Raw genomic sequence first — 27,689 nt, 5'->3', positions numbered from 1 at the left:
GTGACAAAAATGTAGGCTCAATGGTTTCGCAGCCCAATTGTTCTACCCAAAACCTTAACCTAAAAGTTGACCTCATTGGAATCATGCTTAAACCCAAGTCAGTAAGCACCAGCAATATCCGGTAATACTTCTACAATGTAATGACCTCTAACCATGCTCTACACAGAGCACGTAGAAATGGACTTACCAAAACCTTTCCTTAACCATAACCGCAGTGCATAAATGCCTAAACCTAAGGCAGTAAACACCAACAATAATAATACAACAAGATATTCACCTGTGTGGGAGCAATTGGCATAAAACTTTAAAAAGAAAAATGTATTTGTAATGTGGGACCAATGGGCTGTGGGCTGACCCCTTTTGGTCCACTTAAAGAGGACTGATTTTGGTTCACTTAAAGGGGACTAGTTGTGGAAATACCTTGAATTTAACCCTATTCTGATCATACGATCCCATTGGGTTTGCAGTGTTAATTCAACACCTAGATGGTTGTACTTAGCACAGTAAACGTTTAATTTGACACTATATTGAATCATTCATACTCAGGATCTATATAGAGTTGAATTGTCACTGTAGGCCTACAGTTTACTTTCTTGCATCGCAAATAAAGATAGGGCACATAGACTAGGTTTTCATAGAAAGGACATTTTGTTGGGCCTGTTTGTTCAGGCAGGCCAGTTAAGCAAAAACTGTGGGCATTCCCTGATTTGTGTAGCTGCAAAAATCCACCAGTGACCTTGTTAAGCGTTTTGGTTGGACACACTCTGTCAGTTCCTTGCTGTGTAAACTGGTCCCAACATTTCACAACCAATCGTCACCAAAACGTTTGCGCACTTGAACTTCCCCTCAAACACACGTCCTTTGTGTTTGATGAGCGATTCCTTCAGCATGGTGGTGATGAAACGACTAATTGAAATAGGCCTATCCAAATTATTTGTTATAATGTATCCCTAATGATAGTTCTGGCTCATTGCACGGATCATGCTGAGGAACAGTGCATTCACCAGGCGCGTGAATGATGGGTGGTAAAATAAACAACAGCAATAACACAAAAAACGCACAGTTTGAAAGAGGCAACATTTAGTGACAATGTAGTATATGTCTACAACAACTTGATAGTTGGATTCCTTGAGTGTCGCAATTCGATCATTTAGTGAGGAGGCAGTTTCGTTTCTCCGTAATCTGCAACGCATGAGGGAAGGAATCGCTTGCCCTAGAGATAGAAGTTTCGTTTCCAATGATGCTGCATGTTTCGTCTGAAACAGGAAATCTTGCGGAGGGCGTGGAATGGTTTTGCTCCTAGAGATAAATAAGGGCGCTACAAGATGTGTTCTCAGTTCAGGCTGGCTAGAATCATGGAGCTCCGCGCTACAGATAATTGATAACAGGGTAGGTAGTAAAATGGCGCAACCTTTGACTTAACAGTTTCTAACTTAACAGTTTAATTTTGTGTTAATTCCCTCAACTTGTCGTAGTTGCAGGCCAGGGACCTGTGTCGCTCAGCTGAGGATGAGTGCCGCCGCTGGGGAAGGAAGAAGGAAAAGGTGAGTAACGAATTTGGATCCGCCTCTAAAACATGTAGAGCTCTAACATCTGAATTAAACAAATGAGTGATTTTCTTATTATTATGAATTAGCTTATGATGGGCTAGTTCAATTTCTGTGTCTGCATAACTTATGAATGTCGACTATACTGAATAAAGAATAGCAGGCAAACGGATATGGTAAAAGTCCTACAACTTCCAAGAAGTCAGAGAACGCGCGCACAGGTGCTTTACCTTGGGGACCTATATTTTCCTTTCAAAGGTCCTGCCACTGACAGGTCCTCTTCTCCCATGCTCCCATCGCCGGATTTCTCTAGACGTAGGCTATTTGGCGAAGCGTTGTATCAGTTCTGGAGGAAATATGCAGGGCCGTCGACAGGGGGGTTGCCACGGGCCCAGGAAGATAGGGGGCCCAGGATTGGTTCCCCATTACATTGTATGTGGCCTATTGGGTGGGGCCCCTTTCAGATTCCTTTGTTCTGGGCCCAATGAAAGCTGTCAGCGGCCCTGGAAATATGTGACAGAGTTTTGAGCCACTCTCTGGCAAAACACTACATGGCCTGAAGCTATTGTTATAGGCTTTATATTTCTCTGATTAACTAATCAAAATCTGACAATGATGTCATAAATGGTATATTTCTGAACAAACTATTTGTAGGGCCTGCTTGCATATTTGTTTGTAGGGCTTAGGGTCTACATACATTTAGTGATGAGTTTTCCTTTTTTAGTATTTTCCAATTTCTAGAGTCACATAGGCTATACTACAGTATTTGCTGTAGGCCTACTTTGCAGAAATCCGCTCAGACAGGACAACAATTAATATTGTAATAAATTCATAAGCTGCCACAAGAGGGCGCTAAAATGACAGTAGGCCTATGCTTAAGCTGCCACCACCTTTAATTATAACCCGGTATGGTCCGGTATGGAACAACCATGCACAAAAGGATTCAAGAAATAACAAATCTTTATTATTAATGCAAATTCATTAAAATAGGCCTAACTGAGCACCCATAGGCCATCTCCCCTACACAGAGTTTACCCGCCCCACACAACAGGAAGTCTGAGTAAGCCACACAGGTCAAGTGATACAGGCTACAATACCCACAGCATGCGTAGACCCATAACCCAATCCCCGCAATAAATAGCTAGATAAATACGTGCAATAAATATAGGCTATAAATAAGCTACATCACAACAAAATAGTCACGGCAATTCATCACAGCAACACAGTGGAAAATTCATCACAGCAATTCATCACAGCAAGTCAGGCCTTCGGTAATTAATCACAGCACTATATAGCAATTCATCACGGCAAGTAAATTAGTCCATTTAAAATCCTCAAGACACGGCACCCGTCGGAATCATCATCAAATCCTCTACCACTAATAAGACAGTTACACGCGTGAGAAGACAAACTTTCGTTGGTGACCGGGTTACACTTATTAGAGCGATGGCACCCACGCGCTCACACACGCACCAGCAAACACGCACGCACAGAATGAAGGAATAATGTTTAAAAGCGGACTTCTCTGTCCGTGGGCAGCGAGACCCCGTTGTCTCGCTGCGGAGCGAGACCTCACTTCGTTCAGTCAGTCAGTACCTTGGATCATAAGCGAGCCCTCGGCCCGCTGGGATTCTTGGATAAGGAACGAGCAGTCCGTCGGCTATTTAGCCGGGTTGGGAGTGGCCTGGCAGTGAGGCAACCCGCTTGGTCCGGCTACACTGTCGTGGCCCTGGCTATCTAAGCATTTCCCCCCAATATCTTACTCCGGGTCACTAGTGGTCCCCGGTGTCTTCAGCGCCGGCGGTCCTAAACAACCGCGAACGCCACAAAACGTTCCCCACAATTGGACCCAGCAGCCCCAACTGCTTCTGTCTCTCGGCCTCTCGCGAATGCGCCCCAAGACCGCCATGGCTTTCTTGGCACGCCAAGTAATCAGACTCATTGTCAACAGGTGAGCGGGGCAGTGCGATAATTGGGGAAGCGAGCGCAGCCATGTCCATTACTCGCACCCATTAATTCACATCACAATATAATATCCATTTACTCTGCATACATGTTTGTGAAGAGTTTTTTTTTCTGAATTGCTTAAAGTTCACTCTTAAATTTCAATTATGAAAAGATTGAGTCAGGCCAAAATAGAATTATTCTCCATTCAATAGGCTAAGTGAACATACCCAAGGCCACTGCTAAGGTTTTGGAGGCCCTAAGCATAACTCGTCAGGAGGACCCTTCATAATGATAATCTACTCACTAATAAACACATGTTTTATAATGTATTTCAATGTTTTTTTTTTTCATTTTTGGTCAATCTCAATTTAAGCTCCATTTTAGCCTAAGCCCTTTGGTGCCCGGGCCCTCTGCCTATTAAACCTAAATATTTCAGCCACATACAAATCACATACAAATACTATGAAATAAGTTGCATTTAAAATCTAGGATCCTCATCTTGCATTAAAATGTGTTCATTCAGCTCTAACATCCCCTAAAATCTCGAGAGCCTGAAGCATGCAGCATATATGTTGCTCCAGGCTATGGGTTAAGAGTCCCCAATTTTTGGGGCAAGGTATTTGGTGCCCTAAGCACTCTGTGTACTCTGTTCTGTGTACTAGCGGCGGCCCTGAACATACCGTACCCAAAATGTCACCACCAGCGTTGTGCCCAGTGACTCTCTGCCAGAAAATGGTGTTCGCTACATTTTAGGCTATATTGCACAATTTATGAGACAAGTAAACATACAGCTTGTTGATCTTGGAATTCTGACCACATGGGGTGATGATGGGACAAAAAATAGTCTTAAGAGTGATGTCCATAAGAATTTGCAAAGCAGCTCCATGTCAGAGAGAGGCCCCAATTTATGTCAAATAACCAAGGTAGAAAACAAAGAAGAAGGTGCAAGCTTTTTGATAATAGAATAAATATTTTCAAGCAAGAATGACTTTAGTTACCTTTTTGGTGAGATAGGGCACTTCTTTATATAGGCTACACACTGTATATATTTATATATTTATATATTTATTGAGGTGGGAGAGACCACCAGGAAGGGCCAGCTAAGGACCCGTTCCGAAATCGAACCCGGGTTGCCGGTGTAGCAGTGCAGTGCCCTACCGCTTGAGACACAGCAGGGCTGAGATAGGGCACTTCTTATCACCCCTGGTGATAAGCCATGAGGCTTCTATCACTTTACTTGCTGTATGCTTGCTCTCGACTTCTAATTCAAATGCATTCAACATACTGTGTTTAAGGCATTTCAACTGTATTCTTACTTTTTCCTTTCAGAAACACATTTGGTGCAACGTCGCCCCCCTTCATAGACTACTTGAAAGACATCCTTAGGAGATATCCAGATGGAGGACAAATACTGAAGGTATTATGGGAATCATTTTGCATGATGTATAGTTTAAAGGTGCACTGTGTAGGATGCTGACCAGTGTTGGAATTGAAACTGTGTTGCCTAGTGCCAAATTTCATGAATAAGTTATTTACGAGGTAATAAACTACGATTTACTAGTACTGTATGACCGTATAGTAAGTTTTGCAGCTAAACATGCCAATTTCTGGGCCCTGCTGTGGCCTAACGGTGAGGTTTCGGGTTCGGCCCGGGTCCTTTGCTGGTCCTTCCCCGTCTCTCTCGCCCCGCTTGCTTCCTGTCACCATCTTCACTGTGCTATCATCGATAAAGTCAAAAAGACCAAAAAATATATCTTTAATGTCTATTTCTGGACATTTAAAATGGCAGACAATGGAGAAGATCGCCCTTTCAATAGTTAATTTTTCCCAGTCATAATGAATTCTTAGAATTTGACGGTAGTGGGCAGCATTCTTTAAAAGGTAACATTAGTGAATGGGCAGTATGAATTCTAGAAATAAACTGCTAAAAAATATTCCACAATGTACCTTTAATTATTGATTGGCATGATCTCTAATGACATTCTCTGGCTCTTCTGTGAACAGGAGCTGATACAGAATGCAGACGATGCTGGAGCTTCTGAGGTGGTATTCATTCACGACGAGAGGACCTATGGCAGAGACAGCCTGTGGAGTGAAGACCTTGGCAAATATCAAGGTAGGAACTGTCAAAGTTTCTGAGTTGATGGTGGTGTTTTTCAAGTCTTGCAGATGTGCCGTACTGCCTGTAAATTCATGTTAGTGAACATATCACACGTAAACGGCAGACTGAAAGTCTAACAGATGTCCTTTCTGGCCAATGCACAGAAAAAGTCCCTCAGATAGGGTTTGAGTAGGTCTGTCAACTCCAAAATTTTAAGTCAAGAAGCAAAAGACTTTTCTGAATCTGACTTGTCTGACAGCCTTTGAATATTTCATTACTTTTAATATGCAGAATATGCGGAAAGACCTCAATCAGAACCCGCAGGGCATTCCAGAACACAAGTTTGGCCAATGTCACATACCATGAAATTCCAAGTAGGCCTAGTGATGATAAACTTTGGAGGCTTATGGGTTCAGCACTCACACTGAGATAAAAGAATACTGCAATGTAAAATTAAAAATGTGCACACGTTGGCCGATAAACAATACTTGGACAGTATGTTGCCTCAAATATCTGTTTTACAGTTTTGTTTGAAATGACCAATGATGCTAGTACTCAGGAATAGGGGCTTTAATGTTCACGTGTTACTCAAGTTCTTCATATTTCACTTCAGGGTTGTCAATCAACTTCAATATGCGTTCATTATGCCTGTAACTAGAAACTACTGCAGATCTATTTGTTTCAGAGAGAACAATAGCCAGTGTATCACACTATCACCTTAATCTGCACACAGATTTCCAGGTAACATTTGGACAAACCCGCAATATTCAGTTTGTTGTCTGACCAGATGTCTGCCATACCAAACGCCATATTGGCAAGAGAGATGTCTGTGAAGTACGCTTCCTGTTGCATTCTCTGTAACAAATGTACGTGGGAGGTACTGTGGCAGTGCTACCTTATATACCTGCCCATGTATGGCATTTTGCTCTGAGCTTATTGTACACCTCCCCTTGAGTTAAATGATTGAATTGTACTTTTCTCCTGTACTTTCAATTGTTCTCCGCATATGGCAGTGCAAATTTTACCTTAACATTGGGCAGCTAGCTGGTTTCATAGGATTCAATGTTAATTGCTAGCTTGGAGGTAAAATATACACTGCCATACTCAGGGAACGGCTGGAAGTACAGGAGAAAGGTAAAACCCTATTATTTAACTCAAGGGGAGGTGTAGCTTATTTCCAAAAGTGGTACAGTATCACTTTAAGGAATGTGAAGTTAAACACACACATTTAAACTGCAGACAGAAATGTCCTCCTATATTTTTAACAAATGTACATTGGAGGTAAGGTGGTGGACCTGCGGGAAGCTGCCCCCCCTCAGACCCAAAATGCTGAAATAACACTGCAGATTGTTTGTGCTATCTTTGTGCCGGATTGTGCTGTAAAAATCGAAGGGAATTTGTTTGTGCTCATTTGTTCTTTGAAAATTAACGCTTTTGTCAAGTTACAGCCCTTTTATTTTATTATTATGCTATTATTATGCAATTATTATGCAATTATTTTATTAATAGCACAAACAATTGTTTTACAGCACAATCTGGCACAAATATAGCACAAACAATCTTCAGTGTTATTTCAGCATTTTGGGTCGAGGGCGGGAGGGGAGCTTCACGCAGGTATGTGGTGGAGCGCCCTCATACACTTGACCATGTATGGTGGGCACCATTGTCCACGGGGATCCAGGTTCGAATCCGGTCGCATCTCTCTTTCCCACTGCTTTCCTGTCTCTCCTCACTATCCCATTACAGTAAAAGGCAAAAGCTTATCGTAGCAAAAGGTTCTCTAGCAAATGGCTTTCTCTCCCTTCAGCTCTCAGAATGGAAATACTTTTGAGAGTCTAGTTCAGAATGCAATGATGTCATCCCAGTTGCAAATAATGAGCACAGTTGTGATAAGAAGCGGTGATAAGAAGTGGAATTGTGGCCATAAACTAATTTTGCAGCAATAAGAAGTGTCACTAAATGGTACTTACATTACCATAAAAAAAATCTCTGGTGTTTCACTATGGGATACAGTACTACACCCCCAGTGCATCTTAATATGCCACCTTGCCTCCTCCACTTGCCTCCTCCACTCGCTTCTCGTCGTGATGACATCACTGACAACAGCATTATATTTCAATATCTTGCAAAAGCTCAATTGTAGAGTCTTTTTCTCATTTGCAATTGGGATGGTGAATGAAAAACAGTCCCTCAAAAGTTGTTGTGGCTAGGCTGACAGCTGGGAAACTTTATCGTTTTCTCCACGGAGGAGGGGCCAGGAGGCGGGACGAGGAGACAAGCGCAAGTGGAGGAGGCAAGGTCGCATATTAAGACGCACCCCCCATCTGTGTATTCCCTGGAAACCACAGCTTCATAATGCCCAGCCCTATTGTTTGCCCGTTGTGATGTTTACAAGAAAGCAATCGCTAGTGAACAAACAGAGAGAAACAGAAAACAGAAAAACCCTCAAGGATGCATGAACAATATTGAAAAGGTGAACTAAAAGAGGCTGCCTAGTGGTTAGAGAGTTGGTCTTTCAATCTAGGGGTTGCCGGTTTGAATCCCCCTTGACTTCTCCCTTGAGCAAGGCGCCTAACCCCACATTGCTACAGGGACTGTAACCAATACACTGACAAATAATAGTTGTAAGTCGCTTTGAATAAAATGAAAGCGTCAGCTAAGTGAAATGTTATGTAATGCTCCTTGCATAAAGTAAGTCTTTGTTATTGCACATTTTCGCTGTGTGCCTTCTTCAGTGTGCAACCAATTATTTGTTACTGCCTTGAATGTTTTTTGTTCAATAAGTTGGATTTCAAACTGGACATCAAACATGATATGTTTGCATATTGGGAAACTGGACATGTTTTCTATGGGCGTGGCTGAGGGTGCAAGAGCGGCACCCGTCAGATTCGGAAACTTACACCACCTAAACTAGTCATGTACAAAAAGAAATTCACCTTCCTGGTAACCACCGCCCACACCCGGAACTCAGTCAAGGAAATTGTCATCTCTATTGGAAAGCATTCAAATCAGGGTATTTTTGAAGTTGTATTTCAGGTCTTCAGCTGTTCTTTTGTGGACAGAAAGGATAATGCTTTTGGATAGTGACCACATATTAGACTTAAAGCGTATGAATAATGAGAGTAAGAATCACACTCACACACATGCACAACTTGTATCTGAACTTTTATGGATACAATGGTATGATTATGTGATGATGTGGTATGATAATCAGTGTTGGGCAAGTTACTCGAAAACTGTAATGCATTGCTGATTACATGTTACTGTCTTTTCAAAATAACCCCTTACACTACAATATTACTATATTTAAAATGTAATGCATTACACTACTTTTGCATTACTTTAGTTACTTAAGCCAAAAGAACTGTTGGCCTAAATATGGATCTGGCAATTTATTACAGTATAAATCAAGCTCTTGAGTCATGACTATTTCACCTTTCATCCAGGAGCTGTTTTTGGCAGCATGCAGACTAAAAACTACCAGGTTCAGGAATAGCTTCTTTCTAACCCACCACACCAAACACCACTAAAATCCAGGTCATTGTAATTCATTGTAACTTAAGTTATTTAACATTTTACCTAAGTAAATATTACAGATTTTTGCCTTGTAATGCCTTACATTACTGCATTACAGCAAAAAAAAGTAATGCATCACAGTAATTAATTACTTTTGTAATGCATTAACGCCCAACACTGATGATCATGAACTGTGAGGTTGGGTCATCATCTTCATGACCACATTTTATATTGCTAAACAGAAGGGATGGTACAATGTTTTTTCCTTATTTTCCTCTAACTTCTACTAGGAAATAGCGAATGACTTGATGACCGAGTTGCTGTGGGTAGAACCAGGGTCTCAAAGTGTTGTGTGTATGTGATATACACAGGGCATGATGACTATTTTAGCTACAGTAGTATGAAACACATTTTATTTTAGTAATTGAAGCTGCAGTATTTTACCCGGTCTGATACAAGTAATATACTGGACGAGTAACACACAAGACTGGTACCACTGGTGTCTTGTTACTAATTATTTGCCGTTTTTGTTACATTGAAAAAGTCTGTAACTAAGTGTAGCCCCTTTAAAACACGGCATTATAAACTAGCTGTTACCAGAATGGCAATGACCAAGTCGTAATGTATTACCCAAGGCCCCGTGCACTGTCATACAGTAGTAGTGCAGTACTAGTAGTTAACTTTCAATGTCTATTACAGCGTGCCACAGGAGGTACGGCATGCATTAAGGGGCTACTGTGTACAGAATATGTCTGTTTAACGGTTTGTTTTGTGGACAACTGCATATGATTAGTGTCCCTTTTATTTGTAGATTTAAGTTACAGAAATGTTGAAGCTGGAAACATTCACCTACCTTGCTGTTAGGGTCATTCCATGTCAATTCACATGATTCCCTAGAATCTCCCCAGGTGACCCTCTCCGATTTACCCGATAACTCACATACAGGTACCTTTTGATGTCAATTGAAAGAATACCAAGTATTAGCACCCTACGTCCAACGGTTACGGAGATGAAGCCCTCCAAAGTTGGGGTGCCATGCCCACTTTTCAAGCCTGTGAATTGCATACAAAATGTACAAGCAGATTTTGACAAATCTGGTTTTAGTTTCAAGGAAGATACAGGCCTAAAATTCACCATGGCCCCTCAATATGACCCTGTCTACCAGATGATGTACTTACAAATGGCATGCTTTGATTATTTTTGGCTATATTAAGCCTTATATAGCCAAAGAAACTATGTATGCTTTAGGAGTTCTAATTGATTTGCCATCATATTTGGGAACTGTACAGTGTATTCCAAAAAATGTAGGGCGCTCAGACTTTAAAAGATAAAATAGGACTCAAAAACAGCTTTGGGACAAAATGACCTTACGGTACCCTCTACTTCAGGCCTCAAATTAACCATGTGGGCTCTTGATGACTGGAACGCCCTTTTAACCCCATGTATAGTATCACTGTATCAAACATTCCAGCTTGGAAAACTTTGTTTTTCTAAGTTCTTCATATTAATCTTGGCCTTAAAGTATATGCTTTTCTCTATATCTTATCACAGTATCTGTTTTGTCTGCTGCCATCTGCTGGTCTAAAAAAAGTAACAACAGCGTAATGTAAGAAAACAAAAGGGGCTGGAAAATGTTGCAGATAATTTACCAATAAAGTAGCCTAGAAATCTAGACGCCCCTAGGGGTTAGCACTTTAATTCTACAGTATATTGCTATATATTTATTATGATTTTAACGAGCATTATGCAGAATGTTCAATCATGATTACATTTCTACCAGGACACCCCCACCCCCATGTCTGGTAGAAATGTAGTGCAGGGTGAGGCCATCTTGGGACTGGCATCATGATTGAGCATTAAGCAGTCACACTTTTCCAAATACCAAAAATCAATGTTTCTTAGCTAGGGCTGGGCGATTCACCCTGAAAAAAAAATCTAGATTTTTTCCATTAAAAAACTCGATTCACGATTCACGATTCACGATTCACGATTCGATTCAAATGTGTGTGTGTGTGTGTGTGTGTGAGAGAGAGAGAGACAGAGAGATTGAGAGAGAGATTGAGAGATTGAGAAGGAGGCTCTGTTTGTGTGGCGGTGCCTCTGGTGTGTATGAGTGAAGCCTACTCGGACTGGACCAGTTCATCAGTCCCTCGAGGAATTTGCGATGTTGCGATTTGCAACTTTTTCGCAACTTCAATGAATTCCCGCGAATTCTGCGCGACAGTGCAACTTTAACCAATCACTGCGATTTCCCGCAACTTTGAACCAATCCATGTCCGTAACGTGTTGCGCTGACTTCACTGACGTCGACAAACTTTTTCACATTATCACAGCACGTTAACGCCGATAACGGCCCACCACTAATAAATATGCCTGAAAAAATGTATTGACATCGACAACAGTTAATCATAATTCGACATATTGGACTTCCAATTAAAAAAACATCTCACAAGTGTATGAGAGTGTGTTTGTTTGAGTGAAAGGGAGAGGATTCTGAAGTGCTTTTGGGGACTTGTCTGCAAGCATGGAGGAGGCCAAGTTCAAATTTAGCAACATTCCAATGAAGACGAAAGTCGCGACCTCCCCACTTATTGCAGTAGGAGAAGTCCAGTGTTTGCGTGGCTATTTTGGTGAGGGAAGCTCAATTGGTAGCCTACTGCTTGTCCCATACATTTAAGAATCATAACTATTATGGATCTACTACATTTTCATCCCGAGTATCTGATTAAATTTAGGCCTAGGCTATGTGAAGTTGCCCCTCTCTCGTTGTTTGTTCATATGCGCGGATGAGATGGAAAGCCTGGCTGTGCCAAACATTGTTTAAAAGTTTTCATCAAATTTTGGTCAGCACACAAGGTTTTGGACATACTAATTTCTAGTGGCACCTGGGCTTCGTTTGGTGCATTGATCAGCCATGTAGCAAAAAAGACAGATCGCTTATGTGAGAGGATGAGATCTTCCTCGGCTGGCGAGCGTCCCGTAGTGTGCGCGCGTTTCCTTCCCTCCAAAGACCCGACAGTTGCTTACAAGTCAATTTGAGCAGGAAAACAGCAAAGACAAGGTGATGTTTCATTCAAATAGGGCATACACGCCGCAAATAAAACATTGGCTGGAGGGATTTTCAACCGGACCGCAGCGCGAGCAGACAGTCAGTGTGAAAAACCAAGTCTAGGGAAAATCGCCGTCTTCGCTGCCGCTCGAGCCCTTGAAATAGTGAAGTGGCATATCGCAACAGCACATGCGGATTAGCCAAATTATATGCAAGAAAGTCGCCAACAAAGCGTGGATTTAACGTTTAATAGGCGTATGCCAACGTTGTGTGAATACGGGGAAAGGATGACAATTGGAAAGCATGCACTGTCCTTTCCATAGGTAGGCCTAGTAGAAGACCTCTTTGGTTTCGTTTCACCTCATAGGGAAAGCATAATTTCCATGCACTGCATTTGCTGACACTACTAAGCATAAAATTAGTGCTCAAACTAAAAATATTGGTTTTTGTCATTACAGCATTTAATAGGCTATGGCTGTTGGCCATTATGCTGCCAACCGTCCCTTTTATTAAGAAACAAAAGTATGGTTTCATATGAGCTGACCTGGGACTCAATGTCGTTAAAATGCAGGGAATTGCATATAAGAATTTTATTTCCCGTTTTTATTCGATTGCATAGGCTAATTGTAGCCTCTGTAGTTTTTCTGTGCGTTCCGGGACCTCTGTCCAACTCATCATCGCTGTGATGTCATGTGTTTTGCGTTCCAATACCTTGTGATTTACAAATTAAGCACTGACTATAATAGCCTGACCAGAGGCGCGTGTTCACCGAACACCGTTTGTATCATACACTGACGGTTCCTACAAGGAAGAGTGCAGAAACTGGATAGAATTAACTCCTAGAATTTCTGAAGAGTGGACACGGATGCATATCGATGGTGAGTGCTCGCATTTTAAAGGAACGTTGGTGGTGTAAAAACCTGGTGGCAGGTGGTCTGATGAGCCATACTCTACTTTCGTAGCAGGTGGAATAAGGCAGGTCTGGCTAACTGGCAAGGCAGTGGAGTGAATTTCTTCATTATTTTATTGTTTGAATTGAATTGTAGGCAGGGAAAATATAGCAAAATTAAATGAATAATTTAATTAATTGAATAACCTAAGTAGCCAAAATAAACCAAAAATAGGCTTAAATCCCAGTGGAATAATTTTGTTCTTCACACCACACAAGCAGAGGCACCGCCACACAAACAGAGCCTCCTTCTCAATCTCTCTCTCTCTCTCTCTCACACACACACACACACACACACACACACACACACACACACACACACACACACACACACACACACACACAAAACCACGTAAGGGCCTAGAGAGCTCAACAAGGTTTTTTTTGGGGGGGGTTTTGGTGGGGGGGTATTGAATCGAATCGTGAATCGAGTTTTTTAGTGAAAAAAAATCTAGATTTTTTTTTTCAGGGTGAATTGCCCAGCCCTAGTTACCAGCCACAGCCAAGTTTTACCAGCATTTGGCCGGTTGGCAAGTGCCAGTGTCAAGCCCTGGTTGGCAGGTGCCAAAGCCCTGAGATGAAGCCCCCAGGTTCATGTTAAAATTTTTCAGAGTCCTTCTTTGAGGCATTAATAAGGCATCATATTGCTTTTTTACACTCTTGCACCAGGTCCTGCCCTCTATGCCTTCAATAATGCTGTGTTCACTGAAGAAGACTGGCATGGCATTCAGGCCACAGGAAGAAGCGTCAAGCGCAATGATCCAAACAGAGTGGGGAGGTTTGGAATTGGCTTCAATTCTGTCTACCACATTACAGGTAAATTACACTCGGTAATACTGTGCATAGAGTATGTACATGTGTACAGAACTGTTGTGTGCTAATATTGATCCTATGAAATGTTCATTACCTACAGATGTGCCATCTATATTCAGTTCCAAACACCTTGGGATGTTGGACCCACAGGAGAAGATCTTTGGAGATCGAGAGGGAGGTTTCAGATGGTCTCTGGATGACGACGACCTTTTTACCTTGAAAGACCAATTTCAGCCACTTCGAGACATAGTTCAACAAGTCAGTACGACAACCTGGGAGAAAGCCATAAAAGAGGATCAGTGTTTCGAAGGCACTCTCTTTCGGTTTCCTCTGCGCAGTGAATCCTCTGAAATTTCAGACAACTTGTATGATTCAAACAAAGTTGTTGAGCTTTTTGACAGTTTCATCGCAGATGCAGACATTAGCCTTCTCTTTCTGAGACACGTATCCAATGTCTCCTTGATGCACATTGACTCCTCTGGCACTGCAGTCACAAGACTTACAGTGTCCGTGTCAAGTATCACAGCATGCTCAGATTCAGATAGCACAGACAACCATTCGGGGGGCACAACTGTATTTAAAACCATTTCTGCTGATTCACCCAGTGAGGGAGAGAAAAAGACCAAGTGGCTTATAACATCATACTGCTTGACGAAGGGAGATGTGGTGAAGATTGACTCACTTGCTGAGAGGCTGTCTTACAGTCCCCAGGTTGATTTGGCCTTTCCTTGTGACCCAGAAAACCTTTTATCTGATGGAAGACTGAGTTGTTTCCTTCCACTTCCCAACAATGAGTCGAACAGAACAGGGCTCCCAGTCCATATCAATGCCTGCTTTGGACTGACAGACAATCGGCGCCAGATCAAATGGCAAGACGAGGACCAGAAGAACGATGAAGCCGCTCAGTGGAACGAGATTTTGATGACCGATGTCCTTCCCCTCAGCTACCTAAAGATGATCCTCGATGCTATTCAGTGTTGTAGAAACTCCATCCTCTCCGCAACATCAGTCTACAACATGTGGCCCAACATTATCCATATGCAACACAAGGAAAAATGGCATGAAATAGCAAAGGATGTTCTGAAACGTCTACTGAATGACCAGCCCGTGTTCTCCCTTGCCAAAGATGAGATGATTTGGGTGACCCCATCAGAAGCCGTGTTTCCAGCTGATGACATTGACGATGCAGCCTTGACGTCGGCTCTGGCCAGAGTTCTGATGACAGAAGGTGAAAATCTCGTCAACATCAAGCAGCATGTGATCGATGACATCAGACAAGTTTTCCCTAAGCCAGACACTCTTCAGTGGATCACCCCACAGTTTGCCAGAGATGTTCTTCACAGATGCAAGTTGGAGGAAGTCTCACGCCATGACAAGCTTTCTCTTCTTGACTATGTGCTCAGTGATGAAATATATGAAGAGCTTGAAGGTCTTCAGCTCTTACCGCTTACCAGTGGCATCTTCAAAATGTTCTCAGATTCGGACGACTGCACTGCTCTGATTGACAACAAAAACTTTCCAAGGTGAGTAACATGTACTATATGCACATTGATATCTCTAGATCAACTTTACATAATGCTTCTCAATGTATTGTTTTTTTTCTTTGATTTTCATTTACAAATTAAACACAAATTTAATTTTTGTCTTTCAGAGAGTTGCTGCCATTTTGTAAAGACACATTTGTATCCCAGGAACTGAGCTCCAACAGCCTTAATCACCTGAGAAATTTGGCCACAAAAGGTTTGGTCCTTTCCACACTATAAATAGAAATGTACAGTTATTCTTTACCTTTTATCTGTGTGCACTAATTTATTGTTTTTCTCCTTTGTAACTAATACTAGGAATCTTCAAAATCATTAACCTGGACAGACAAAATGTTGCTGATTTAACGAAGCAACATTTACCACATGACTGGAAAAACAGTCAAGGCTGTGTGACATGGGACCTTGACAAACCTGAGCATCCCCAGAGAGGTTGGTTGGTAACGTTTTGGAAATATCTGAATAGCCACTGGGATGACTTGAGCCACTTTGTTGGCATGCCAATTGTAGCTGTTGAGCCATTTGGAATTGACTCCAGATCTGTGCTTTTGGCAAAGTTAGAGGAGAATCCTACTTTGGTTTTTCAGCACAGTAAACACAGTAGCCTGTCTGACCAAATTCAGAATGTGGTTATGAATGTAGGTGGAATGGTCATAAAAAGGGATCAATGTCTCAAACACAATGACATTGAGACATTTGTTTTTCCACCCTCACCAAAAAGCCTGCTGAAAGTCTTCCTAAACATAAGCAGTGACCAGGTAATCAATGGAATCCACTCTACTCCAAATGCTGCAAAAGAGGGATTGAAGTCTTTCCTCTCTTCTCTGGATTCCCTTTCAAGTAAAGAGCAAAACATAGTCTCTCAGATGCCCTTGTTCCAGTTGATGAGTGGAGAGTATGTATGTGCTCAAGGCAAACTGGCAGTGGTTTTGAACTCCTCGCCAACCATTCCATCAGACCTACCCATTCCCAACTCTGTGGTCCAGTGTGCTACCGAAGCAGACCGCAGACTTTTGACCATGCTCAAGGTTAAACTTTCGGATTCTGCACACTTGGCCGTTCATTTGGTGAGCTGTATTGAGACAGGGTCTTTTAGTCCAGAGAATGAAAAGAAAACAATGTTGTGGATATTGCAACATGGTGCCACCCTTTTCTCACAAAATGTGATGTTGCATGAAAAATGCAAAGAGCTCAATTTTGTTGAACGAGAAGGACAAAGCCAAAAAGCCAAAGCTTCCAATATGTTTGATCCCAAAAATGACACCTTCAAAAAAATATTCAAGGCAAAGTTCTTTCCCTCCTCTGACTACACGGTGACTCCAAAAATGCTCCAGAGCCTAAAGCAGCTTGGACTGAAGTCGAAAGAGAATGAAATCTCACCAACCCATGTGCTTGATGTCATTGAAACCATCGAAAAGACTCAGAGTGGTGCAAAAACGTGGGACAAAGCAGATGCCCTTCTCAGAGTGCTGAATAACAATGATCTTATCTCAAATTTCTCTCCTTGTCAACTAAAACACCTGCAGAACACACAGTGGTTCCCATGTGAGAATCCAAGCATAATAACAAAAGACCTGAAAAGAAAAGACAGAAAAAGAGCTTTCTACAAGCCATGTGACATCAGGCATGCACAATATCGTGCTGTTGTTGGACATGTCATGCCACTTATTTCAAAGCTAAATGAAAAAGTCTCCAGACAACTTGGTCTGCTGAGCCCACCACCTGCTGGGAAAGTCTTGGAGAATTTATCTGTGCTGAACACAATGTCACAAACCATGCATGACCTTGACAAAGATGTCCAGTTTAAGACGACTCTCCTAGAGTCATACAAGTTTATGCAAGACCATGTTGAGCTGTTCAGGGAATTTAATAAAAACAATTCCATTCCTTGTCTTTGGATTGACAACCGATTTGTTTCACCTGATGCTGTTGTTTTGGCCTATCCCTCTGAGTTAGATCTGTCTTCGTACATTGAGAAAGTTCCAGACGAATATTTGCCATTTGAAAAGTTATGGACAGAACTTGGAGTGAAATCAACTCTTTCAGCAGATGAGATTGAGAACATTCTTTATGATATCAAAGACAGGATTGATCAAAGAAATCCACCCGCTGGAAATCCGTCTGAGTTGAAACTATCTGTTGACATTCTGAACTGGATGCGCAAGATGAAGAATCCTGCTAAGGATGATACTCCTGTACCAGTCCAAGCTGATAAGCAAATGTTCACATTGGAGCCTGCCTCCACAGCTCTTCTCTGTGATATTAGCAAAGAAGGATTGATAGACCTGAAGGAAGACGATGAGGATTTTCACGTCCTCCATGAGGAGATACTCCCTGTGACGGCAGAATGGCTGGACATTCCACTTCTCAGCACCCGCATTCTCAAACCAGAGTTCATTGGAATAGAGCAGTGTGGGCAGACGGAACCTATAACTCAGAGAATCAAAAACATTCTGAGGGAGTATGATGAGGATAGTGACATATTCAAAGAGCTCCTACAAAATGCTGAGGATGCTGGTGCCAAAACATGCAATTTCATGGTTGACTTCAGGAAGCACACAGAACCTATAGATAGTCTCATCGACAGTGGAATGTCCCAATGTAGTGGTCCGTGCCTGTGGATATTCAATGATGAGCTGTTTTCGGATGAAGACTGGAAAAATATCACAAAGGTGGGATCGGCTTCGAAAGAAACAAAAGTGGAGAAAATTGGAAAATTTGGAATAGGATTCAATGCTGTATATCATGTGACTGATGTTCCCTCTATTTTGAGTGGTAAGAAGCTTCTAATTTTTGATCCAAACGTGACACATCTGAAAAAGTTAATCAAAAATACAGGCAATCCAGGAATCAAGCTTGACTTGTTCCATGAACGAATTTTCAGAAGGTTTCCCGGACAGTTCAGATCATTTCAAGGCATTTTTGATTGTGATTTCTCTGAGAAAAGCACTCAAAAATTCTACAATGGGACATTAATGAAGTTGCCCTTTCGCACACCTGAGGAATCCGAAGTCTCAGAAATCAGCACAAAAGTATATGATACCGATCGAATCATTGATTTTAAAAACCACTTCACCGTGAAAGCACACACTCACCTCCTTTTCCTCAGAAATGTTGACAACCTCTCTCTTCAGACTTTACCAGAAAATGCTTCCACACCTCCAAAAAAAGACCAAACACAAACTCTTGTTAAGATCACAAGGAAAGTTGTGGAAACAGTTGAAATTACAGATGGAATTCCTGAGAACGTTCAAAGACACAGCCTTAAAGCTTTGATACAACATTATCCCAAATGTGGTGATGTAATTGATGGCTTCAAAGCAACTATTACTGAAATAACTGAGAGTAATATTTATGGATGTGATTGCAAGCACTGGTTGCTTTTCTCCTGTTTTGGCATCAACAGTTCACTGAAAGTGGCACTTGAAGAAAATGAGTTCAATGCATTCTCCATACCTATAGGGGGAGTAGCTGTACCTTTGGTAAAGGACTGTCAGTCAGCAAAATGGGCTGTCAGCAAAAGCGGCTTAATTGGACAAGCATTCAGCTTCCTGCCCATGTCACTCCAAACAGGTCTTCCTGTCAATATCAATGGCTCTTTTGCTGTAATGTCGAATCGAAAAAGCCTTTGGGAGACCGGACCCAAAGCAGAATGGAACAAGGCCCTTCTGAAGGATGCAGTAACAAATGCCTACATTTCAACCCTTCTCGTCTTGAAAAAGTTGGCAAAAGATGGACGTCTTTCAGATTACCATTATTACACATTCTGGCCAAATAAAGAAGAAGTAGGCACCGCATTTCAACCTCTGGTGGACTCCTTCTACTCCACAATTGCAGAGGGATTTTGTAAGCGTGATCTTGAGCTTTTCAGTGATGGGAAGAATTGGTGCTCCCTGGACAATGTGAGGTTTCTGGACCCCAGCATAGCACAGCACAAGGAAGTTGGACCACTTGCAGAGAAGATATTCCAAACTCATCAAAGCCCTGGAACCTGTGCCGTGTTACTTCCTTTTTGGGTAAGAAAAAGCTTGATAAAGAGCGGCTTTGAAGACATTGTCAAGGCGAGAACACTGAGCTGGGGAGATTTTTTTCGGGATGTGGTATTGAGAAATTTGCATTCTCTTGAATGCCATGACAGGAATTCAATCATTCTCAGTGCCATCGACCTCTGTGATGACGATGTTGACGAATTACTCAAAGGACATCACTGCATTCCCTCACAACGTGGTGAACTACAGTACATCAAAAGAACTGTAAATCCTTCAGGAAAAGTGGCTTGTCTGTATGATGATGATGAGGGAAGATTTCTCGGTGGTACTGGAGATGAGTTCTGCTCCCCTAAAAGAATTCAAAGGCTCATTGCCTTGGGGATGCTGAGTGACCGCCTGCCTTTGGAAGACGTAACTGAGAGAGCCAGCACAATACAGAGGGTTTGGGAAAAAGACAAAAGCGAAGCAGTGAAACGTCTCCAATGTTTGTTTGAGTTGATGGAGGAGCTAGCAGTTGACAAGAAATCTCATCATTGGTCCTCACTACAAAACACATCATTCATCCCTGCCTTACTGCCAGTGAACATGCAATCCAAAAATAGTGTTACTGTTGCTTTGAAAAAGCCTTGTCAAGTGTATCACTCTTCTTGCCAATATTTGGTAAATATGACAGAGTTTACTGTAGACCATGAACACTTAAAGATCCACAAAGACAACAAAGTCCTTGAGAAACTGGGTGTGCGTAGAGAGCCACCACTGTACATGGTGCTAAAACAGTTGGATGAGGCATCTAAATGTGATGTGCACAACCAATGCTTGTTAAGCCAAATAGCCTGTGACAGCTATGATTATTTGAACGAGTGGCTAACTAAGGGAGGTGATCCGACCCAAATTGCTGAATTTGCAAAATCAGTTGAGTTTGTCTTTGTGGAGAACAGATTTGTACGTGTGTGTTCTGTAGCAAAAAGTAAAGACTTTGAAGCCAAACCATACCTCTGTGTACTTCCAACTAGATTATCAAGGTTCGAGACACTTTGGGAATGTGTTGGTGTGCAGCAACAGTTCACTCCTCAGCAGTTTGCCACAGTACTGCAGGAGATACAAAGCAAGTACGGCCCAGATCCTCTGTCTGACACAGATCTTGATATCTGTCTGGATATACTCAGGAAAGGTCTTCTCAAGACTAAAGATGCCAATTCACAGAACTATCTTGTACCTGATGAAAACTCAATGTTGAGACCCAGTTCCGATCTTCATTACAATGACAGCCCATGGATACCCCTTTCAGTCACTTTATGCCACAAATTAATTGCGAGGGAAGTGGCGTGCCACTTTGGCGTTAAAACAACAAGACAACACACACAGGATATGTTTTCGGTTGGTGGGTATTCACCTTATTCAAAAGAGTTTGGACAGCATGAGAACTTAACACTTAGAATCAAAAACATCATAAATGCATATCCTTCCAAAAAGGACATAATTAAGGAGCTCATTCAGAATGCAGACGACGCAGAAGCAACTGAGATACACTTCATTTGGGACAAAAGAAAACATGGCACAGTAAAGACATTTGACAATCAATGGAATTTACTTCAAGGTGCAGCCCTATGTGTTTACAACAACAAGGTGTTCACTGATACAGATTTGGAAGGCATTCAGCGGTTAGGAGAAGGTGGAAAGCATGGACAGTGTGGAAAGACAGGAAAATATGGGCTAGGATTCAATTCAGTTTACCATCTCACAGATTGCCCAGCCATACTAACCGGAGATGAGTGGCTCTGCATATCTGATCCTCACGTGAAATATTTAGGACTTTCAACAAAGCAGTCACCAGGACGCAGGTTCAAATTGGAAGAGGAATTCAAAAATGCTTTCAACGATATTTATGAGACATTTTTGCCATCAGATTTCAAACTGAAGTCAGGAACTATGTTTAGGTTTCCCCTCAGAACTGAGGAAATGGCTGAGAAATCAGAAATAAGCAATGCACCTGTTGAAGACATCCAGATGCGTGAACTTCTGAATGTGTTTGCTGAAGACTCTGACGGTTTGATCCTCTTCCTGAAGCATATCAAGAAAATACAGGTCCATACAATAAACCCTGACTCAAGGGAACTGCAGTGTGTGTTAACCATTGAAAAAGAACTGCCTGAAAAAAGTATGACAAGGAGAAATCACTTTCAAGATCAGGTTAAAAAAGGTGTTGTTCCCTGTCAGGTGATGTACAGTATGACGATTTTCTCATCAGGTCGAAATTTTCAAGGCCAAAGTCAGTGGGTAGTGGCAGAACAGGTCGGCTCTCACCAAGCCAATTCTTGCAAACTGGATTTGGAGACAGAGGTTTCACAGATCCCAGAGGCAGCTGTAGCTGCATGTATAAAACGAAAGCCTACTGAGTCAGAATTTACTGGGAAGTTATTTTGCACCCTACCATTGCCTGGGAGAACCGGGCTGCCAGTTCACATCAATGGGAATTTTGAAGTTGACTCATCCCGGAGAGACCTATGTAAAGCAGATGAAGTCAATCCAAAGACTGAGTGGAACGAAACACTCTTACTGGACATAATATCACCCCTTTATGCGGACCTTCTAAAGTACATGCAGAGAAACATTAAAACAGGAAGACACCATAGTGTGTTGTCTTTAGGATCACAGTTGAACTCCACTTTTTTAAAGTTTTTCCCACTGATTACAAAAGACACTAAGCAAGACTGGCACAGAATGATCAATCAAATGTACAGATCAATCAGTGAAAGGGACCTCACTGTGATACCCCTACTGCACTCTTCCAAAGAAACACAGGCACACGTGACAACAAAAACAACTCTGACAAAAGACATTGGCAGCAAATATGACATGACCAGAAAATACACGGTCAGCTGGTCAAACATTTGCAAACCCAGTCCGGTGGATTCTCCTCATTTTACGACAGGGATAAGTGATGACACATTCTCTGCCTTAGAAGATATAGGGGTTGGAGTTGTTCCTTGGTCTTTAACAATGATGGAGGTATCTGAAGGTTTTAAAACTGCAGGTGTGAAAGTGATGGAGTTGTGTCCTCACAATGTGCGGGAGTTCCTGAAAGAAAAATCTGTGAATGATGTGCAGAAAACTGTAGCAGGCTTGCCCTTACCATTAGACAAGACACTTGTGAAAAATAAAGGTCAATTCTCCTTACTTCTGGAGTTCTGCATGAGAGACATAGAAAAAGAAAATATGCAATGTCTTGATGGACTGCCTCTGCTCCTAACTCAAGATGAAATGCTGAGGGTTTTTGACAAGGAGTCTCCAAAGCATGTTAGTAGACATTGGAAAATATTCCAGGAACACAAGGCAGAATTTGTACATTCCATCCTGAACTTTGATCATCGGGCAAAATTACAGCAAGGAGGATACATAGCAAAACTGACAATTCCAGTGGCAGCAAAACTCCTGACACCATTACTTGAGGGCCTAAATGAAAAGTCCAACATTGAACCACCTGCTTGGCTAAGGAAACTTTGGGATTTTTTCGATGATGAAATCCAGCATGAGGCCCCAAACTTCAAAGGAGAACAAAAAAGTAAACATTTCAAAGAAATTGCAGAAACATTCATTGACTATCCAATTGTGCCCATCATTATCCCCAGCCAGAACAGACGGGGATTGCAGACATTGAGGAATCTGTCCTCTGTGGTCTGGGAACAGAAAGATCCCAGAACATCTGTTCTCCTGAAACTAGGTATGATGACACTTCACCAGAATTTTTTCTTGGGACTTTTACAACTGAAAGATAGACAGCTAAGACCAGAACTCCTTAGAACAGATGACAGTTCTGCAGTTCTTGACCAAGTCATCAAGTTACCCCACTCTAACTTCAAAAATCTCGATATAAATGAGTTGGATGACCTACTTAATTTCCTTCAATGTGGAGTCAGCACAGCAAATACCTCTCAGGAATATCAGTGTAAGCTCAAGTCATTACCCCTTTTTGAAACCTCACAGGGTGAGCGGCAAGCAATCCGGGGGATCAGCAATGTCTTTATCTTGCAATCAAACCAAATGCACAAATTCAGGGATTTGTTCAACATTGATACAGACGAAAATGTGTTTCTAAAGGACAGCTGGGTCAACTTACGCCTATCAGAAAGCTTGAAAATACAACAATTGTCAGATCTGGACTTCTTCGTTAAATTCCTTTTACCTTCCTTGCACAAGCTCACACATGCCCAAGTACTTAACTGCATCAGGCTGCTGTTGATCTTGAAGCAAAACGCTGAATACAAAACGGTCAAAGACCAGATAATGGGAGTAGTCAGGAATGTCAAGTTCATCCCAGACATCTATGACACTCTTCAGATGGCCTCGCACTTTTTTGATGAAAGCCTGCCCCTTTACAAGATCATGCTTCCTCCAGAGAAATTTGTACCTTGCAAGTTTCTGAAGCTATTTGATAACGGAACAGGCCAAGGTTCATTCAGACAGCTTTTAAATGATCTTGGACTAAAACACAATGTGTCAGATGTTGAGATAATTGAATTTGCCAAACAAATTCAGTTAGATGCGAAGGGGAAAACTTGCCTTGAGAGATTGAAAAAGCAATCCTTAGCATTGTTTAAGGAAGCATTAATAGTCCATGGCAGAAATAGAAAATCCAATTTGTTAAACAAGATTGCCCAAATTAAGTTTATTTTCCCTCTGAAAATTCAGAAAGAACTGTGTGATTACCACCAACCCTTTGCTAGTGAAAAAGATTTGGTGTCAATCAAAGGGTCGTTGCTGGAAGGAAAAGCTGATCAGAGCCTCATTTGGTCTTCCATGCCAATTCTGCCAATGGATTCATTTTGTGGACGTTTTATTGCAGACTTGGTTGAAGCAGGGGCTATTGATGAACCGCCCACAGAATTTGTGTCAAAAAACCTGAGTAACATATGTCAATCAAGATGTAATAGTGAACATATGATGAACACCAGAAAAAACGTATTTGTGAAATCATACGGATATTTGCAGTCAAAGGATTTCAGTGAATCTCAGCTTCAAGACTTGCCCGTGGTTCTTGTTGACAATGACACAGTTCTTGTGAAAGCATGTCAAGTGGTCTTAAATCTTGAGAATTATGAGGAATTCAGGCCCTACCTGTTTAGAATTAACCCAAAACATGCATTATTTGGAGAGTTTTTCAAGAAGATCGGTGTGGAAATGAGTCCCACAATAAATCAATACAGCACTGTCCTTCAGGACATTTACATGGACTCAAAGGACAAAGAAACTCTCAATCCTAATCAGGAGAGAACGCTCGAACGGACTATTCAGAAATTGTTTCAGCTGATCAAAGACCAACCGGAAAACGTAGAATGTCTTGAGAAGCTCTATTTGCCCTCATCAGATGGCAAACTATACCAATCTATTGATCTGTACTTCAACGACACCAGTTTCCAAACCACAAGGCTTGAACAGTCCCTCAAAGAAAAACTCAAACTTGTGAATTTTAGCCATTGTAATCTCAATTTTGATATGTATGAACAACAGAAATTGCTACAATTGTTGCCTAAAAATATCTGCCCAACAATGTTGTCTAGTGTCACCTCTGAAAGACTTGTGGACTCCAGCAAGAAACTCTGTACATATGGAAAGAACTGTGAGTTCAATGGCTGGTTTGAAAAACACTTATCATCGACCCCATTTTCTCATGGTCTCACATGCTTAATCAGGCAACAAAGTAATGGCACCATCCTCCATGCTGACGCTGCCAAACAATGCAAAAACACTTTTGGAAAACTCAAGATAATTTGCTGTGAGAACCTTGACACAGAGCTTTACTTGGATGAGAAGTGCCTTGCTAACACTGCTTCTGAAACACAAGTGCATGTCACAAAAGAGGCAGAAGGTTGCACTTTCTATCTTAAACACAGTGATGAGATGGGCCTTAAGGTCGTGCATGAGGTGGCCATGACACTGAGCAAAGAGATCAACAGTTTGCTGCAGAATCGTCTCTGCACCGATTCTCTGCTCATTTTAGTCCAACTTCTACTTTGTGATGATATGAAGGAGGTTGACAAAACATTGGAGAAGGGGGGGATCCGTAATAGTGACAGCAGACCAGAAGGGGATCAAAACCCTGTCCCTGGAAACCCCATACCCGAAGAATGGCATGATGCGCTTGACATGAACTTCTTGAACAATTATGAAATGAGTGAATATGTTGGCTTCAAAAAGTCATCAGAAGATGAACACTACTACTTAGCACTGATCATTGAGCGACTGGACCACACAGACAAAAAAGCTAGTTGTAGATACAAAATACAGATTGGTATTGATGAGTTTATTGAGGTGAGCTCCCTTGATCTTTACCAGTTTAAGCGTGAAAAGACATCTGCACCTGGTCAAAGTCTTTGCAAAGATGTAGCACTGTGGGATGGATCTGGACCATCACCGAAAAGAGACTTTCCAAACAATTTTGAAGACATCAAAAAGGAAATTGATCAGTGCTTGGAAAAAATTTGGACTCTATCACAGGATGAACGACAGAAAGCCATCCGGCGCATGTTTCTTCTGTGGCACCCAGACAAAAACCCGGGTAATGAGGAGCTTGCTAATGAGGCTTTTAAGTACTTGCAGAACAAAATAGAAGAATTCAAAAAATACGGAAAGAGTCAACCATCATCAAACAACTTCAGAGGACAGAATTGGTCATGGGATTTCGAGGACTTCTTCTCTCGGTGGAATTCTGAGGCATCACGTCACCGTCAAGGGAGACAGAGGTTTTACCGGAACAATCACAGACGGCAGTATAATTTCTGGTCTTTCCACCAGGACATGCCGAGACCAGATAAGCAGGAAGCCAAGCGCTGGTTTTTGCAAGCCCAGTGTGATCTAAATGCTGCTCAACACGACACAGGAGGAGGAAGTACAGAGTGGTGTTTATTCAAAATCCATCAAGCTGTGGAGAAGGCTCTCTTTGCAGCAGAGTACATGAGGTGTGGGAAACACTCTATCAACTGTTCTATTTCCAGTCTGGCTCAGAAAGTTTCAGGCTACAACCCTCAGCTCCAAGACTTACCCCGTCTTGTGAGACGCCTTAAAGACTTGGGTGTGGATGCAAAAACTACACAGTATCCCAATTTCCATCCTCCCCCTAAAATTCCAAACAATACATTCCAGCCTCAGCATGGAAGAGAAGCTCTAGATATCGCATCGGAAATTCTACAAAAAGTGGGCACATACTTAACATAGACATCCCTACCTTAAAATCTTCTGACTGACCTCTGACTTTTTTTTTTGTATTGAGTAAACATGCCAGCAAATGTCATATCACAATAAGAAAACATTCCATTGTTACTCATGCTATATCTACATTCACCTATTTTGTCATGAAAGTAATATGGGTTCTCTGTCCCTCTCAAAAACTTAACCTGCAATATTATCCAAATGGTGGATGAATTTATGGTGACATATTCAACTCTTCAGCAATTTCAGAATACATTAAATTTTACACTGTAGTGCTGAGCCAATAAATCCATGTATATAACTATAGTTCTGTATCTAGTATCTACCAAGTGCACAAGTGAATGTTGGTGATTATTTTCATTTGAATCAACAGGAATCAGAAATATTGTGACAATACCGTAATTTCTGCAATGTACTGTTACTGATATGACTTTTCTATACGGTGATAATTTACTTCTGTTATCACTTGACTTCAAGACCATAACATCCATGTACTGTATACAACTAAATACTAATGTTACTATCTGTTTGTCAATGAATACTTGTGATTGTATTCCAATTGGAATGAGCAAATTAGGATCAGAAATCTTTACAATACATTTTGCAATTTACTTAAGTTCAGTTGTTTTTCATGATGCGATAATAATAATAAAAAAATATCTACTCACAAGAAGATGAGCAATTTCATTTATGTGCTTTATTATGGAAACCCATTTACAATATCATAAACAATTTGTTCACTCATATTTTCTGTCCTGTTGAAAGGAAAACAAAAAAGGTTAGTTGTTGAAGTGGTCTGGTTGGTAACCACTAAGAACAAGTCCAAGAACATCCATCTCTTATAAGGCTTCAAAATGTATACATACTGGTCTTTCCATTTGGGTATAATGTAGAAGAAAAGAAGAAAAGAAATGACAGCCTTTAACAAAGTGGTCATTCACTCTGAGCATTTGAAGGAATGGTCCTGAAAATGTGTTAAACTAACACTGCGTTCCGGTTCTCGATTCTGATTGGATGATAGCTGTGGTCAA

General features: G+C 41.5%; 1 protein-coding gene and 1 long non-coding RNA gene across 2 annotated transcripts; one reads left to right on the top strand and one right to left on the bottom strand.

Moving 5' to 3' along the window:
* Window positions 1-1,235: 1,235 nt before the first annotated feature.
* Window positions 1,236-27,515, top strand: sacs2 (sacsin molecular chaperone 2). Its single transcript, XM_063213524.1, has 8 exons — window positions 1,236-1,389; window positions 1,476-1,544; window positions 4,824-4,911; window positions 5,499-5,610; window positions 13,779-13,925; window positions 14,023-15,445; window positions 15,574-15,662; window positions 15,764-27,515. Exons 2-8 carry the CDS (start codon window positions 1,510-1,512, stop codon window positions 26,662-26,664), a joined length of 12,795 nt encoding a protein of 4,264 aa, XP_063069594.1. The 5' UTR covers window positions 1,236-1,389; window positions 1,476-1,509; the 3' UTR covers window positions 26,665-27,515.
* On the bottom strand, window positions 1,426-2,241 carry LOC134460907 (uncharacterized). The gene is made up of 2 exons (XR_010037185.1): window positions 1,778-2,241; window positions 1,426-1,522 (listed from the first exon to the last, which is right to left on the bottom strand). It is a non-coding gene; the product is annotated as an uncharacterized LOC134460907 (long non-coding RNA).
* Window positions 27,516-27,689: the final 174 nt, after the last annotated feature.

The sequence above is a fragment of the Engraulis encrasicolus genome, chromosome 13 (assembly GCF_034702125.1).
Source record: "Engraulis encrasicolus isolate BLACKSEA-1 chromosome 13, IST_EnEncr_1.0, whole genome shotgun sequence".
Classification (NCBI taxonomy): Eukaryota; Metazoa; Chordata; class Actinopteri; order Clupeiformes; family Engraulidae; genus Engraulis; species Engraulis encrasicolus.
The sequence above is the reverse complement of the archived record's forward strand: the minus strand, read 5'-3'. Positions and strand labels throughout refer to the sequence as shown.